This window comes from Bombina bombina, chromosome 2 (assembly GCF_027579735.1).
Source record: "Bombina bombina isolate aBomBom1 chromosome 2, aBomBom1.pri, whole genome shotgun sequence".
Lineage (NCBI taxonomy): Eukaryota > Metazoa > Chordata > Amphibia > Anura > Bombinatoridae > Bombina > Bombina bombina.
The window spans coordinates 342,609,998-342,628,714 of record NC_069500.1 but is presented as its reverse complement, the minus strand read 5'-3'; the positions used below and the strand labels follow the sequence as shown (position 1 = coordinate 342,628,714).

General features: G+C 41.7%; 1 protein-coding gene across 1 annotated transcript in view; it reads left to right on the top strand.

The window, feature by feature from the left end:
* MAPKAPK5 (MAPK activated protein kinase 5) overlaps positions 1-18,717 on the top strand; it is a 100,823-nt gene that overhangs the window by 34,183 nt on the left and 47,923 nt on the right. The window contains exon 9 of the mRNA XM_053701704.1: positions 17,768-17,898. Within this exon, the coding sequence (XP_053557679.1) occupies positions 17,768-17,898 (131 nt within the window). The remainder of the gene's footprint in view (positions 1-17,767; positions 17,899-18,717) is intronic.

Sequence of the window (18,717 nt, the reverse complement as noted above, 5' to 3'; positions counted from 1 at the left end):
GTCATTTGGTATCGTATTCCCCTTTGGGCTTGGTTGGGTCTCAGCAAAGCAGATACCAGGGACTGTAAAGGGGTTAAATATAAAAACGGCTCCGGTTCCGTTATTTTAAGAGTTAAAGCTTTCAAATTTGGTGTGCAATACTTTTAAGGCTTTAAGACACTGTGGTGAAATTTTGGTGAATTTTGAACAATTCCTTCATACTTTTTCACATTTGCAGTAATAAAGTGTGTTCAGTTTAAAATTTAAAGTGACAGTAACGGTTTTATTTTAAAACGTTTTTTGTACTTTGTTATCAAGTTTATGCCTGTTTAACATGTCTGAACTACCAGATAGACTGTGTTCTGTATGTGGGGAAGCCAAGGTTCCTTCTCATTTAAATAGATGTGATTTATGTGACACAAAATTTAGAGAAAATGATGCCCAAGATGATTCCTCAAGTGAGGGGAGTAAGCATGGTACTGCATCATCCCCTCCTTCGTCTACACCAGTCTTGCCCACACAGGAGGCCCCTAGTACATCTAGTGCGCCAATACTCCTTACTATGCAACAATTAACGGCTGTAATGGATAATTCTATCAAAAACATTTTAGCCAAAATGCCCACTTATCAGCGAAAGCGCGACTGCTCTGTTTTAGAAAATACTGAAGAGCATGAGGACGCTGATGATATTGGTTCTGAAGTGCCCCTACACCAATCTGAGGGGGCCAGGGAGGTTTTGTCTGAGGGAGAAATTTCAGATTCAGGGAAAATTTCTCAACAAGCTGAACCTGATGTAATTACATTCAAATTTAAATTGGAACATCTCCGCGCCCTACTTAAGGAGGTGTTATCTACTCTGGATGATTGTGAGAATTTGGTCATTCCAGAGAAATTATGTAAAATGGACAAGTTCCTAGAGGTCCCGGGGCCCCCCGAAGCTTTTCCTATACCCAAGCGGGTGGCGGACATTGTAAACAAAGAATGGGAAAGGCCCGGCATACCTTTCGTCCCTCCCCCTATATTTAAGAAATTGTTTCCTATGGTCGACCCCAGAAAGGACTTATGGCAGACAGTCCCCAAGGTCGAGGGGGCGGTTTCTACTCTAAACAAACGCACCACTATACCCATAGAAGATAGTTGTGCTTTCAAAGATCCTATGGATAAAAAATTAGAGGGTTTGCTTAAAAAGATGTTTGTTCAGCAAGGTTACCTTCTACAACCAATTTCATGCATTGTTCCTGTCACTACAGCAGCGTGTTTCTGGTTCGATGAACTAGAAAAGGCGCTCAATAAAGATTCTTCTTATGAGGAGATTTTGGACAGAATTCATGCTCTCAAATTGGCTAACTCTTTCACCCTAGACGCCACTTTGCAATTGGCTAGATTAGTGGCGAAAAATTCTGGGTTTGCTATTGTGGCGCGCAGAGCGCTTTGGCTAAAATCTTGGTCAGCGGATGCGTCTTCCAAGAACAAATTGCTTAACATTCCTTTCAAGGGGAAAACGCTGTTTGGCCCTGACTTGAAAGAGATTATTTCTGATATCACTGGGGGCAAGGGCCACGCCCTTCCTCAGGATAGGTCTTTCAAGGCCAAAAATAAACCTAATTTTCGTCCCTTTCGCAGAAACGGACCAGCCCCAAGTGCTACGTCCTCTAAGCAAGAGGGTAATACTTCTCAAGCCAAGCCAGCCTGGAGGCCAATGCAAGGCTGGAACAAAGGTAAGCAGGCCAAGAAACCTGCCACTGCTACCAAGACAGCATGAGATGTTGGCCCCCGATCCGGGACCGGATCTGGTGGGGGGCAGACTCTCTCTCTTCGCTCAGGCTTGGGCAAGAGATGTTCTGGATCCTTGGGCGCTAGAAATAGTCTCCCAAGGTTATCTTCTGGAATTCAAGGGGCTTCCCCCGAGGGGGAGGTTCCACAGGTCTCAATTGTCTTCAGACCACATAAAAAAACAGGCATTCTTACATTGTGTAGAAGACCTGTTAAAAATGGGAGTGATTCATCCTGTTCCATTAGGAGAACAAGGGATGGGGTTCTACTCCAATCTGTTCGTAGTTCCCAAAAAAGAGGGAACATTCAGACCAATCTTAGATCTCAAGATCCTAAACAAGTTTCTCAAGGTTCCATCGTTCAAAATGGAAACCATTCGAACAATTCTTCCTTCCATCCAGGAAGGTCAATTCATGACCACGGTGGATTTAAAGGATGCGTATCTACATATTCCTATCCACAAGGAACATCATCGGTTCCTAAGGTTCGCATTTCTGGACAAGCATTACCAGTTTGTGGCACTTCCGTTCGGATTAGCCACTGCTCCAAGAATTTTCACAAAGGTGCTAGGGTCCCTTCTAGCGGTGCTAAGACCAAGGGGCATTGCAGTAGTACCTTACTTGGACGACATTCTGATTCAAGCGTCGTCCCTTCCACAAGCAAAGGCTCACACGGACATTGTCCTGGCCTTTCTCAGATCTCACGGGTGGAAAGTGAACGTAGAAAAAAGTTCTCTATCTCCGTCAACAAGGGTTCCCTTCTTGGGAACAATAATAGACTCCTTAGAAATGAGGATTTTTCTGACAGAGGCCAGAAAATCAAAACTTCTAAACTCTTGTCAAATACTTCATTCTGTTCCTCTTCCTTCCATAGCGCAGTGCATGGAAGTAATAGGTTTGATGGTAGCGGCAATGGACATAGTTCCTTTTGCGCGAATTCATCTAAGACCATTACAACTGTGCATGCTCAGTCAGTGGAATGGGGATTATACAGACTTGTCTCCGACGATACAAGTAGATCAGAGGACCAGAGATTCACTCCGTTGGTGGCTGTCCCTGGACAACCTGTCACAGGGGATGAGCTTCCGCAGACCAGAGTGGGTTATTGTCACGACCGACGCCAGTCTGGTGGGCTGGGGCGCGGTCTGGGGACCCCTGAAAGCTCAGGGTCTTTGGTCTCGGGAAGAATCTCTTCTCCCGATAAATATTCTGGAACTGAGAGCGATATTCAATGCTCTCAAGGCTTGGCCTCAGCTAGCAAAGGCCAAATTCATACGGTTTCAATCAGACAACATGACGACTGTTGCGTACATCAACCACCAGGGGGGAACAAGGAGTTCCCTGGCGATGGAAGAAGTGACCAAAATCATTCAATGGGCGGAGACTCACTCCTGCCACTTGTCTGCAATCCACATCCCAGGAGTGGAAAATTGGGAAGCGGATTTTCTGAGTCGTCAGACATTTCATCCGGGGGAGTGGGAACTCCATCCGGAAATCTTTGCCCAAATTACTCAGTTGTGGGGCATTCCAGACATGGATCTGATGGCCTCTCGTCAGAACTTCAAGGTTCCTTGCTACGGGTCCAGATCCAGGGATCCCAAGGCGACTCTAGTAGATGCACTAGTAGCACCTTGGACCTTCAAACTAGCTTATGTATTCCCGCCGTTTCCTCTCATCCCCAGGCTGGTAGCCAGGATCAATCAGGAGAGGGCATCGGTGATCTTGATAGCTCCTGCGTGGCCACGCAGGACTTGGTATGCAGACCTGGTGAATATGTCATCGGCTCCACCATGGAAGCTACCTTTGAGACGGGACCTTCTTGTTCAAGGTCCGTTCGAACATCCAAATCTGGTCTCACTCCAACTGACTGCTTGGAGATTGAACGCTTGATCTTATCAAAGCGAGGGTTCTCAGATTCTGTCATTGATACTCTTGTTCAGGCCAGAAAGCCTGTAACTAGAAAAATCTACCACAAAATATGGAAAAAATATATCTGTTGGTGTGAATCTAAAGGATTCCCTTGGGACAAGATAAAAATTCCTAAGATTCTATCCTTTCTTCAAGAAGGTTTGGAGAAAGGATTATCTGCAAGTTCCTTGAAGGGACAGATTTCTGCCTTGTCTGTGTTACTTCACAAAAAGCTGGCAGCTGTGCCAGATGTTCAAGCCTTTGTTCAGGCTCTGGTTAGAATCAAGCCTGTTTACAAACCTTTGACTCCTCCTTGGAGTCTCAATTTAGTTCTTTCAGTTCTTCAGGGGGTTCCGTTTGAACCCTTACATTCCGTTGATATTAAGTTATTATCTTGGAAAGTTTTGTTTTTGGTTGCAATTTCTTCTGCTAGAAGAGTTTCTGAATTATCTGCTCTGCAGTGTTCTCCTCCTTATCTGGTGTTCCATGCAGATAAGGTGGTTTTGCGTACTAAACCTGGTTTTCTTCCGAAAGTTGTTTCTAACAAAAACATTAACCAGGAGATAGTCGTGCCTTCTTTGTGTCCGAATCCAGTTTCAAAGAAGGAACGTTTGTTGCACAATTTGGACGTAGTTCGTGCTCTAAAATTCTATTTAGATGCTACAAAGGATTTTAGACAAACATCTTCCTTGTTTGTTGTTTATTCTGGTAAAAGGAGAGGTCAAAAAGCAACTTCTACCTCTCTCTCTTTTTGGCTTAAAAGCATCATCAGATTGGCTTACGAGACTGCCGGACGGCAGCCTCCTGAAAGAATCACAGCTCATTCCACTAGGGCTGTGGCTTCCACATGGGCCTTCAAGAACGAGGCTTCTGTTGATCAGATATGTAAGGCAGCGACTTGGTCTTCACTGCACACTTTTACTAAATTTTACAAATTTGATACTTTTGCTTGTTCTGAGGCTATTTTTGGGAGAAAGGTTTTGCAAGCCGTGGTGCCTTCCATCTAGGTGACCTGATTTGCTCCCTCCCTTCATCCGTGTCCTAAAGCTTTGGTATTGGTTCCCACAAGTAAGGATGACGCCGTGGACCGGACACACCTATGTTGGAGAAAACAGAATTTATGTTTACCTGATAAATTACTTTCTCCAATGGTGTGTCCGGTCCACGGCCCGCCCTGGTTTTTTAATCAGGTCTGATAATTTATTTTCTTTAACTACAGTCACCACGGTATCATATGATTTCTCCTATGCAAATTTTCCTCCTTTACGTCGGTCGAATGACTGGGGAAGGCGGAGCCTAGGAGGGATCATGTGACCAGCTTTGCTGGGCTCTTTGCCATTTCCTGTTGGGGAAGAGAATATCCCACAAGTAAGGATGACGCCGTGGACCGGACACACCGTTGGAGAAAGTAATTTATCAGGTAAACATAAATTCTGTTTTTTCAAAGATGTTTGGATCAATTCGATTCAAAGTCTTTGGATTCAGAACATTGTTTCACAAAGGTACAGAATAGGTTTCAAGGTAAGACCGCCTGTGAGAAGAATTTTTCTCTCACGCATTCCAGTAAACCCAGTAAAGGCTCAGGCGTTTCTGAAATGTGTTTCAGACCTAGAGTTGGCTGGGGTAATAGTGCCAGTTCCAGTTCTGGAACGGGGTCTGGGGTTTTACTCAAATCTGTTCATTTTACCAAAGAAGGAGAATTCCTTCAGACCAGTTCTGGATCAAAAAATATTGAAACGTTATGTAAGGATACCAACATTCAAAATGGTGACTATAAGGACTATTCTGCCTTTTGTTCAGCAAGGGCATTATATGTCTACAATAGGCTTACAGGATGCATATCTTCATATTCCAATCCATCCAGATCACTATCAGTTTCTGAGATTCTCTTTTCTAGACGAGCATTACCAGTTTGTTGCTCTTCCATTTGGCCTAGCAACAGCTCCAAGGATCTTTTCAAAGGTTCTCGGTGCCCTTCTCTCTGTAATCAGAGAACAGGGTATTGCGGTATTTCCTTATTTGTGATGCCATTTTTGATATCATTAGAATTGATGTCAGGTATATGTCTTTAGCTATTTTAGCTAGAAGAGCTTTATTACTTAAATCTTGGAATGCAGATATGACTTCTAAGTCAACATTGCTTTCTCTTTCTTTCCAAGGTAATAAATTATTTGGTTCACAGTTGGATTCTATAATTTTAACTGTTACTGGGGGGAAAGGAACCTTTTTGCCTCAGGACAAAAAATCTAAAGGTAAATATAGGGCTGCTAATCGTTTTCGTTCCTTTCGTCAGAATAAGGAACAGAAGCCTGACCCTTCCCCTAAAGGAACGGTTTCCGTTTGGAAACCTTCTCCAGTCTGGAATAAATCCAAGCCTTTTAGAAAGTCAAAGCCAGCTCCCAAATCCGCATGAATGTGCGGCCTTCATTCCAGCACAGCTGGTAGGGGGCAGGTTACGATTTTTCAAAGATATTTGGATCAATTCGATTCACAGTCTTTGGATTCAGATCATTGTTTCACAAGGGTACTGAATATGTTTCAAGGTAAGGCCACCTGTGAGAAGATTTTTTCTCTCACGCATTCCAGTAAACCCAGTGAAGGCTCAGGCATTTCTGAAATGTGTTTCAGACCTAGAGTTGGCTGGGGTAATTGTGCCAGTTCCAGTTCTGGAACGGGGTCTGGGGTTTTACTCAAATCTATTCATTGTACCAACGAAGGAGAATTCCTTCAGACCAGTTCTGGATCTAAAAATATTGAATCATTATGTAAGGATATCAACATTCAAAATGGTGACTATAAGTACTATTCTGCCTTTTGTTCAGCAAGGGCATTATATGTCTACAATAGACTTACAGGATGCATATCTTCATATTCCAATTCGTCCAGATCACTATCAGTTCCTGAGATTCTCTTTTCTAGACAAGCATTACCAGTTTGTTGCCCTTCCGTTTGGCCTAGCAACAGCTCCAAGGATCTTTTCAAAGGTTCTTGGTGCCCTTTTCTCTGTAATCAGAGAACAGGGTATTGCGGTATTTCCTTATTTGGACGATATCTTGGTACTTGCTCAGTCTTTACATTCTGCAGAATCTCATACGAATCAACTTGTGTTGTTTCTTCAAAGACATGGTTGGAGGATCAATTTCCCAAAGAGTTCCTTGATTCCTCAGACAAGGGTAACCTTTTTGGGTTTCCAAATAGATTCAGTGTCCATGACTTTGTCTCTAACAGAAAAGAGACGTCTGAAATTGGTCATGGAAATTCTAGGTCTCATTACTGCTGCATCGGACTCGATCCCTTTTGCTCGTTTTCACATGAGACCTCTCCAGCTTCGTATGCTGAACCAATGGTGCAGGGATTATACAAAGATATCACAATTAATATCCTTAAATCCCAATGTTCGATCTTCTCTGACTTGGTGGTTGGATCACCATCGTTTAATTCAAGGGGCCTCTTTTGTTCGTCCAACCTGGACTGTGATCTCAACAGATGCGAGTCTTTCAGGTTGGGGAGCTGTATGGGGATCTCTGACAGCTCAGGGGGTTTGGGAATCTCAGGAGGCAAGATTACCAATCAACATTTTGGAACTCCGTGCGATTTTCAGAGCTCTTCAGTTCTGGCCTCTTCTGAAGAGAGAATCGTTTATTTGTTTTCAGACAGACAATGTCACAACCGTGGCGTATGTCAATCATGAAGGTGGGACTCACAGTCCTCAGGCTATGAAAGAAGTATCTCAGATACTTGTATGGGCGGAATCCAGCTCCTGTCTAATTTCTGCAGTTCACATCCCAGGTATAGACAATTGGGAAGCGGATTATCTCAGTCGCCAGACGTTACATCCGGGCGAATGATCTCTTCACCCAGAGGTATTTCTTCAGATTGTTCAAATGTGGGGACTTCCAGAAATAGATCTGATGGCTTCTCATCTAAACAAGAAACTTCCCAGGTATCTGTCCAGATCCAGGGATCCTCAGGTGGAAGCGGTGGACGCGTTGTCACTTCCTTGGAATTATCAACCTGCTTATATCTTTCCGCCTCTTGTTCTTCTTCCAAAAGTGATTTCCAAAATCCTAATGGAGCGTTCGTTTGTACTGCTGGTGGCTCCAGCATGGCCACACAGGTTTTGGTATGCGTATCTCGTTCGTATGGCCAGTTGCCAACCTTGGACACTTACGTTAAGGCCAGTCCTTCTATCTTAAGGCCCATTTTTCCATCAGGATCTCAAATCATTAAATTTGAAGGTATGGAGATTGAACGCTTAATACTTAGTCATAGAGGTTTCTCTGATTCAGTGATTAATACTATGTTACAGGCTCGTAAATCTGTGTCTAGAAAGATTTATTACAGAGTTTGGAAGACTTACATTTCTTGGTGTTCTTCTCATAAATTCTCTTGGCATTCTTTTAGAATTCCTAGAATTTTACAGTTTCTTCAGGATGGTTTGGAAAAAGGTTTGTCTGCAAGTTCCTTGAAAGGACAAATTTCTGATCTTTCTGTTCTTTTTCACAGAAAGATTGCTTTTTTGTACAGGCTTTTGTACAGACTCCTCCTTGGAGTCTTAATTTGGTTCTGAGGGCTTTACAGGCTCCTCCGTTTGAACCTATGCATTCTCTGGATATTAAATTACTTTCTGGGAAAGATTTATTCCTTTTGGCCATCTCTTCTGCTAGAAGAGTTTCTGAGTTATCTGCTCTTTCTTGTGAATCTCTTTTTCTGATTTTTCATCAGGATAAGGCGGTGTTGCTGACTTCATTTAATTTTTTACCTAAAGTTGTGAATTCTAACAACATTAGTAGAGAAATTGTTGTCCCTTCTTTGTGTCCTAATCCTAAGAATTCTCTGGAGAGATCTTTACATTCTTTGGATGTAGTAAGAGCTTTGAAATATTATGTTGAAGCTACTAAAGATTTCAGGAAGTCTTCTAGTCTATTTGTTATCTTTTCTGGTTCTAGGAAAGGTCAGAAGGCTTCTGCCATTTCTTTGGCTTCTTGGTTAAAGTCTTTGATTCATCATGCTTATGGGGAGTCGGGTAAATCCCCGCCTCAAAGGATTACGGCTCATTCTACTAGGTCAGTTTCTACTTCCTGGGCTTTTAAGAATGAAGCTTCTGTTGATCAGATTTCCAAAGCAGCAACTTGGTCTTCTTTGCATACTTTTACTAAATTCTACCATTTTGATGTTTTTTCTTCTTCTGAAGCAGTTTTGGTAGAAAAGTACTTCAGGCAGCTGTTTCAGTTTGATTCTTCTGCTTATAATTTCAGTTTTTTTCATTATGTGATTAAAACTTTTTGATTTGGGTTGTGGATTATTTTTTCAGCGGAATTGGCTGTCTTTATTTTATCCCTCCCTCTCTAGAGACTCTTGCGTGGAAGTTCCACATCTTGGGTATCTGCTATCCCTTACGTCACTAGCTCATGGGCTCTTGCCAATTACATGAAAGAAAACATAATTTATGTAAGAACTTACCTGATAAATTAATTTCTTTCATATTGGCAAGAGTCCATAAGGCCCACCCTTTTTTGTGGTGGTTATGATTTTTTTGTATAAAGCACAATTATTCCAATTCCTTGTTTGATGCTTTCGCTCCTTTCTTATCACCCCACTTCTTGGCTATTCGTTAAACTGAATTGTGGATGTGGTGAGGGGTGTATTTCTAGGCATTTTGAGGTTTAGGAAACTTTACCCCTCCTGGTAGGAATGTATATCCCATACGTCACTAGCACATGGACTTTTGCCAATATGAAAGAAATGAATTTATCAGGTAAGTTCTTACATAAATTATGTTATTCCTCTATACCCCATACTATTGCCCTACAAGCAGTAAGTAGAGTACTATCTCACTAGAGACATCAGTCTAAACGCAGACTTTAAATTGTTTATTCTAAAAGTAATTAAGTTTCTCCTTGAACACACTAGTTTCAACTTTGGAAACGATTACTATGTGCAAAAGCAAGGGACTGCGATGGGGGCGCGTTTTGCGCCCTCATATGCAAATCTGGTTATGGGTTGGTTTGAGGTTAACTATGTCTATAATGATGACAACCCATTCCAGAAACACATCATCCAATATAAAAGATTTATTGATGATCTTATATTGATTTGGGGTACCAGTGAGACTGAAGCGAATACATTTGTAGATTTTCTTAATACCAACCCCCTAGGTCTTAAATTCACTAAAGAATGGCATAAGGTGAAAATTAATTTTCTTAATATCACACTGATTGGGGAGGCTGCTGATAAATGTGTTAGTTCAAACTTATATCGTAAACCTATTGCAGGAACTGCTTTGCTTTATGCAACCAGCAGTCACCCTAAACATGTGTTCAAGGGAATAATAAAAGGACAGATGATGCGAGTAAAGAAAAACTGCTCAAAAGATACAGACTATCAGAAGAAAAGTATAGTCTTGGCTGAACGTTTGATTAAAAGAGGCTATCAGGAAAGAGTGATACCAAAAACTATAAATGAAATTGACAAATGTAAACGAGATGATTATTTAAATAATAAAATGAGAAAAAGAGTAGATACAAGACCAATGTTCATCACAAAATATTCAAACCAATATAATGACATTTGCAGCATAGTGAAAAAGTATCTCCCAATACTGTATGGGGATGAAATTCTGAAGATGTAATACGTATTGGATGTAAATTTGTCTATTCCAAAAATAATACGCTTGCTAACATATTATCACCTAGCATGCTAAGAAACAAACAACATGGGTAGCTCTTGGTTAAGACATAACGGTAGCTATAGATGTGGCAGCAATCGCTGCAAAGCATGTGAGTGCCACAATTTAACTAAGACCTTTAGATCACATAGGACAGGGGAAGTTTTTGATGTACACGGTTGTGTGAACTGTAGCTCTAGCTTTGTCATATATCTGGTTGAATGCATATTATGTAAGGGTCAATACGTAGGTCTCACTACCCGTGAGGCAAGAACACGTATACGAGAACATCTAGGAGATATCAAAAATAATGTCCCTTGTTCAGCCTTGAGCAGACACTTTATTTATGAACATAACCAGGTAGTTGATTCCTTTAAATGGAATATAATAGAGGCGATAAAGACCCCTATTAGAGGAGGCGATAAATCCCAAATTCTAGGTAGACAAGAAGTCTACTGGATATTCAGACTTAAAACTCAAGTTCCTCAGGGTTACTACTCCGAATTTGATATTGTAAATTTTTGGGAATAGGTATATAAAATGAACAAGTATAACAACATAAATTGATAGGATGGATACATATCTAGCACCGTATGTCTTTTGAATAGATGATCTATGCAGTCTAAAAACAGAAACTGATATATGATAAATATCAAATATAATTTAACTCCTGTCAGGAGCTGATATTTATGAAGCGATGATATGTAAGCAATCTCTAAGCAACCATTACTCTAAGTAGTGTTAAACTCCATATTTTGCATATATACTTTTACTAAAAAGGAGGTATAGTGTATCTTTGACTAGAGACTCTATCATTAAAGTTTTTATGTAAAGTTTATATGTCATAATTTCCACATGCCCAATGTAAAGTTTATATGTCATAATTTCCACATGCCCAATGTAAAGTTTATATGTCATAATTTCCACATTCCCAAGTAAATGTTAGGACTAGTACAATATAGTCAGCCTGCTAAAAACAAAAAATAAAGCAACGTCCATTTCCATTCCATTAGTTAATGGATTAAAACAAAAACAAAACAGATGCAAATAGTTGATTTGTAATTAGAGACCTATATAACCAGTGGGGTATGGTGACACAAGATATGGTCTATGAATACGGCAACAAGCTAAGCCAAAACATGTTAGACTAATCTTTCTTCTTTCTTTAACATTTACTATTTTTTATGCTGTTTTTTAATGGATAATAAAATGTAACGATTTTTAAGTTGCATATGTTTGGGATCTTTTCTCCAACATTGGTGTGTCCGGTCCACGGCTTCATCCTTACTTGTGGGATATTCTCTTCCCCTACAGGAAATGGCAAAGAGAGCACCCAGCAAGAGCTGTCCATATAGCCCCCCCTCTGGCTCCGCCCCCCAGTCATTCTCTTTGCCGCTCTGAACAAGTAGCATCTCCACGGGGATGGTAAAGAGTATGTGGTGTTAGTTGTAGTTTTTTATTTCTTCAATCAAGAGTTTGTTATTTTAAAATAGTGCCGGTTTGTACTATTTACTCTACAACAGAAAATGAAGAAGATTTCTGTTAAAGAGGAATATGATTTTAGCAGTAGTAACTAAAATCTGTTGCTGTTCCCACGCAGGGCTGTTGAAACCAGAGAACTTCCGTTGGGGGGAACAGTTTGCAGGCTTATCTGCTGCAGGTATGATCAGTCATATTTCTAACAAGACATGTTAATGCTAGAAGACTGTCAGTTTTCCCTTAAGGGGTAAGTAAGCCATTTTCTTAACAGATTAAGGCTTCTTAATGGGCTCTATACTGGTTGACACTATTGTGGGCTAAATCGATTGATTTATTTCATATTTAGATGGCTTTTAGAGTGTTTTGTGTAATTAAAAGCACTTTTGGGAACGTTTTTATTCGCCTGGCATTTAGTTAGACTACTATTTCAGTCAGAAAGGCCCCTTCACTCTGGTATGCAGAGGAAGGAGGCCCCGTTTTCGCGCCTCAATTGTACAGTTTACTTCCATGGCAGTGCATGCAGCTTCATGTGAGGGGTCCTGTGGTTACAAAAACGGACTCCGGAAGGTTTATTTCAGTGCTGAATAACTCTCAGGGAAGGTAAAGAGCCGCAGCAAGGCTGTGGCAGTGATTGGAGTGTACTAAAATTGTTGAATTGAACAAATAGCTCCGGTTTGCTCATTTTAAGGGTTAAAGTCTTGAAACTTGGTGTGCAATACTTTCAAGGCATTAGGACTCTGGGGTGAAACTTTTGTAAAAATCGGACATTGCCTTCATTGTTTTTCAAACTATCAGAAATAAAGTGTGCCTGTTTATTATTTAAAGGGACAGTAACGCTTTTCTTTAAAAACGGTTTTATTGCATTATTAGCCTGCCAAATCCTGTCTAACATGCCTATTCCTTCAGATGGCTTATGTTCTGTGTGTATGAAAGCCAAGGTGGTTCCCCCTATTAATGTATGCGCAAATTGTGTCATAGCGTCCAAACAAAGTATGGACAGTACTGCCACATTGAATAAGATTGCCCAAGATGATTCTTCTAATGAAGGTAGTGGGGATAGTTCTTCATCCTCTCCTTCTGTGTCAACACCAGTTTTGCCCGCGCAGGCGATATCTAGTACTTCTAGCGCACCAATGCTTGTTACTATGCAACAATTAACAGCAGTAATGGATAATTCTATAGCAAATCTGTTATCCAAACTGCCATCCTACCCTAGAAAGCGTGATAGCTCAGTTTTAAATACAGAAGATGAGCAGGTTGGCGCTGAGGACAATTAATCAGTTTTACCCTCACATCAATCTGAATTGGCAGTGAGGGAGGGTCTGTCTGAGGGGGAAATTTCTGATTCAGGAAAAGTTTCTCAGCAGGCAGACACTGATGTCGTAACATTTAAATTTAAGTTAGAACATCTCCGCCCCCTGCTTAAGGAGGTCCTAACTACTCTTGATGACTGTGATTCTTTGGCAATTCCAGAGAAATTGTGCAAGATGGACAAATTCTTAGAGGTCCCAGTGCACGCTGATGCCTTTCCGATACCCAAGCGGGTGGCGGACATAGTGACTAAGGAGTGGGAAAAGCCAGGTATACCTTTTTGTTCCACCTCCTATATTCAAGAAAATGTTCCCCATTGTTGACCCCAGAAGGGACGCATGGCAAACGGTTCAGGGGGCAGTGTCAACGTTAGCTAAGCGCACAACTATTCCTATTGAGGACAGTTGCGCTTTTAAAGATCCTATGGATAAAAAATTGGAAGGATTGCTAAAAAATATATTTGTTCAACAAGGTTTCCTTCTTCAACCAATCTTGTGCATTATTCCTGTCACCACGGCAGCGTATTTTTGGTTCGAGGAACTAGAAAATTCGCTCCAAAAAGAGACTCCATATGATGAAGTCATGGACAGAATTCACGCACTAAAGTTGGCTAATTCCTTTATTTTGGATGCCGCTTTCCAATTGGCTAAGTTAGCGGCGAAAAATTCAGGTTTTGCAATAGTGGCGTGCAGAGCGCTTTGGCTAAAATCCTGGTCGGCGGATGTGTCGTCCAAGAATAAATTGCTTAATATTCCTTTCAAGGGTAAGACCCTTTTCGGGCCGGAATTGAAAGAGATTATTTCAGACATTACTGGTGGAAAGGGACATGCCCTCCCACAGGATAGGCCTTTCAAGGCAAAGAACAAATCTAATTTTCTTTCCTTTCGCAATTTCAGGAACGGACCGAATCCTAACTCTGCGGCCTCCAGACAAGAAGGCAACTCTTCCCAGCCTAAACCAGCATGGAAACCATTGCAAGGCTGGAACAAGGGTAAACAGGCCAAGAAGCCTGCTGCTGCTACCAAGACAGCATGAAGGGGTAGCCCCCGATCCGGGACCGGATCTAGTAGGGGGCAGACTTTCTCTCTTCGCTCAGGCTTGGGCAAGAGACGTTCCGGATCCCTGGGCACTGGAAATAGTCTCTCAGGGGTATCTTCTAGAGTTCAAGGAACTTCCTCCAAGGGGAAGGTTCCACATGTCTCGCTTATCTTCAGACCAGATAAAGAGACAGGCATTCTTACATTGCGTAGGAGACCTATTAAGAATGGGAGTGATAAACACAATTCCAACAGTGGAACAAGGTCTGGGTTTTTACTCAAACCTGTTTGAGGAATTTGTTTAGAATTTTTAGATCCAGAATTGGCCTGAAAGTTCCCTCTTTTTTGGGAACTACAGAGTTCCATCATTCAAAATGGAAACCATTCGGACAATTTTACCAACAATCCAGGAGGGTCAATATATGACTACCGTGGACTTAAAGGATGCGTACCTGCATATTCCTATCCACAAAGATCATCATCAGTTCCTGAGGTTCGCCTTTATGGACAAACATTACCAGTTCATGGCTCTTCCGTTCGGTTTAGCCACTGCTCCCAGAATCTTTACAAAGGTGCTAGGGTCCCTTCTAGCGGTTCTAAGACCGAGGGGCATTGCTGTAGCACCTTATCTAGACGACATTCTAATCCAAGCGTCGTCTCTTTCCAAAGCAAAGGCTCATACAGACATTGTTCTAGCCTTTCTCAGATCTCACGGGTGGAAGGTGAACGTAGAAAGGAGTTCCCGTCCACAAGAGTTCCCTTTTTGGGAACAATAATAGATTCTTTAGAAATGAAGATCTTCCTGACAGAGGTCAGAAAGTTAAAGCTTCTAAACGCTTGTCAAGTTCTTCACTCTATTCTTCAGCCTTCCATAGCTCAGTGCAAGGAAGTAGTAGGGTTGATGGTTGCAGCAATGGACATAGTTCCTTTTGCTCAAATTCATCTAAGACCATTACAACTGTGCATGCTCAATCAGTGGAATGGGGACTATGCAGACTTGTCTCCCCAGATTCAAGTAGACCAGGTAACCAGGGATTCTCTCCGCTGGTGGTTGTCTCACGATCACCTGTCTCAGGGAATGAGTTTCCGCAGACCAGAGTGGGTCATTATCACGACCGACGCCAGTCTCTTAGGCTGGGGTGCAGTCTGGGACTCTCTGAAAGCTCAAGGTCTATGGTCTCGAGAAGAGTCTCTTCTTCCGATAAACATTTTAGAACTGAGAGCGATATTCAATGCGCTCCTGGCATGGCCTCACCTAGCAAAGGCCAAATTCATAAGGTTTCAGTCGGACAACATGACGACTGTAGCGTACATCAATCATCAGGGAGGAACAAAGAGTTCCTTAGTGATGAGAGAGGTATCCAAGATCATCAAATGGGCGGAGGATCACTCCTGCCACCTGCCACCTATCTGCAATTCACATCCCAGGAGTGGACAACTGGGAGGCGGATTATTTGAGTCGTCAGACTTTTCATCCGGGGGAGTGGGAACTCCACCCGGAGGTTTTTGCCCAGTTAACTCAACTATGGGGCATTCCAGATATGGATCTGATGGCGTCTTGCCAGAACGCCAAGGTTCCTCAATACGGGTCCAGATCCAGGGATCCCAAGGCGACTCTGGTGGATGCATTAGTGGCGCCTTGGTCGTTCAACCTAGCTTATGTGTTTCCACCGTTCCCTCTCCTTCCCAGGCTGGTAGCCAGGATCAAACAGGAGCAGGCCTCGGTGATTCTAATAGCCCCTGCGTGGCCACGCAGGACTTGGTATGCAGACCTGGTGAATATGTCATCGGCTCCACCATGGAAGCTACCTTTGAGGCAGGATCTTCTAGTACAAGTTCCGTTCGAACATCCAAATCTAGTCTCTCTCCAACTGACTGCTTGGAAATTGAACGCTTGATTCTATCTAAGCGTAGGTTTTCAGATTCAGTCATAGATACTCTGGTTCAAGCCAGAAAACCTGTAACTAGGAAGATTTACCATAAGATATGGCAAAAATATATCCGTTGGTGTGACTCCAAGGGATTCCCTTGGAGTAAAATTAAAATTCCTAGGATACTTTCCTTTCTCCAAGAAGGTCTGGATAAAGGTTTGTCAGCTAGTTCCTTAAAAGGACAGATATCTGCTCTGTCTGTTTTGTTACACAAACGTCTGGTAGCAGTGCCAGATGTACAGGCGTTTGTACAGGCGTTAGTTAGAATCATGCCTGTTTACAGACCCATGACTCCTCCTTGGAGTCTAAATTTAGTTCTTTCAGTTCTTCAGGGGGTTCCGTTTGAACCCATGCATTCCATAGATATTAAGTTACTATCTTGGAAAGTTCTGTTTTTGGTTGCTATTTCTTCTGCTAGAAGAGTTTCTGAATTATCTGCTTTGCAGTGTACTTCTCCCTATCTGGTATTCCATACAGATAAGGTAGTTTTACGTACCAAGCCTGGTTTTCTTCCAAAGGTCGTTTCCAACAGGAATATTAACCAGGAAATTGTTGTTCCTTCTCTGTGTCCGAATCCAGTTTCAAAGAAGGAACGCTTGTTACACAATCTAGATGTGGTCCGTGCTTTAAAGTTCTATTTAGAAGCAACAAAGGATTTCAGACAGACATCATCCTTGTTTGTTGTGTATTCTGGTAAGAGGAGAGGGCAGAAAGCTACTGCTACCTCTCTTTCTTTTTGGCTGAAAAGCATCATCCGATTGGCTTATGAGACTGCCGGACGGCAGCCTCCTGAACGAATTACAGCTCATTCTACTAGAGCTGTGGCTTCCACATGGGCCTTCAAGAACGAGGCTTCTGTTGATCAGATCTGTAAGGCAGTGACTTGGTCTTCTCTGCATACTTTTGCCAAATTTTACAAATTTGATACTTTTGCTTCTTCGGAGGCTATTTTTGGGAGAAAGGTTTTGCAAGCCGTGGTGCCTTCCATTTGGGTAACCTGGTTTGCTCCCTCCCTTCATCCGTGTCCTAAAGCTTTGGTATTGGTTCCCACAAGTAAGGATGAAGCCGTGGACCGGACACACCAATGTTGGAGAAAACAGAATTTATGTTTACCTGATAAATTTCTTTCTCCAACGGTGTGTCCGCCCTGGTTTTTAATCGGGTTTGAAAGATTTCTTTCTTTATACACTACAGTCACCACGACACCCTATAGTTTCTCCTTTTTCTCCTAACCGTCGGTCGAATGACTGGGGGGTGGAGCCAGAGGGGGGGCTATATGGACAGCTCTTGCTGGGTGCTCTCTTTGCCATTTCCTGTAGGGGAAGAGAATATCCCACAAGTAAGGATGAAGCCGTGGACCGGACACACCGTTGGAGAAAGAAATTTATCAGGTAAACATAAATTCTGTTTTTTCTTTTTTTCACAGGCAGTGGTATTCGGCTCTTTTTGGAGCCGAATATTTCAGTTTGAAAGTGCAACAGACAAAGATGTGGATTTGCACAGATCTTTGTGTGTTGCACTTTCGCACTGATATATCCGGCTTTTGAAAAGTACTGAATGCCACTGCTTGTGGGCGTATTGAGAATTCATTTTGCAAACGAATGGTGAATAAAAATTTTCTCCCATGTTTAGTTTTTATATGTTTTTTGGAGCTAATTAAAAATGTGTTATTTTAAATTGCAGGCAATGGTTGCTGGGATACAACAAGCCCATGCGGAACAACTTGCCAACATGAGAATACAGGATCTGAATGTTAACTTGAAACCTTTAAATATTGTCAACAATCCTATTCTGCGCAAGAGAAAACTTCTTGGGTAACTCTTCAAATTGTCTCCCCTGGCTATTTATCAGAGTATTTTTGTTGTCTGCTTCTTGTAGCTTGAAATAGCTTCATTGTATGCAAAACTTTGCCGTGTTTTGTAACTGTGTCTTTAAAAATTATTGAAATTGACTTATGAATCAATTCCACAGCCAATCCAAGACAATATGGCTGTAACTCGTAGGTGTAGGCTTTTTTTGGGCAGTAGATTCAGTTGTAGTTTTAAATTTTCCATGCACTACAAAAGTGGCTTTTTGGCAGGAAAGTATTTTTGCTTTTTAGCACTTACTCTGTTAAAGGGACATAATACCTATATGCTAAATCACTTGAAAGTGATGCAGCATAACTGTAAAAAGATGACAAGAACATATCACCTGGACATCTCTCAATTTCTTCAGCTTACATTAGTAAGTGCTCTGGTAAGAGTTATACTTCAGCTACGGTCCAGCTGCAAGTGTTCTCACTGAAATCTTGTGAGATTTCATAGTATACTTCCTTAAACTGAATGTGGAATAACATGCTTGTGCCTGCACATGCCAGATGCATGTTCCCTTGCAAGTCCTAGGACTAGTATCCTGATTGACTACTTAAAGTCCCTTTACAATGGGGTGTGAATACTTAGGAACATTTGAGGTAAATATTTTCTTGTCCGCTTTTTTCAGCTATGCTGCATCACTTTCAAGTGCTTCAACATTTGGGTATCACAACCCTTTAACTGTTTAAAGGGACATACAACTGTAATATAAATGTTTCACACATAGTAAAAAAAACTTTACAATATATTTAGATTATTTAGCCACCTTTTTATGTATGT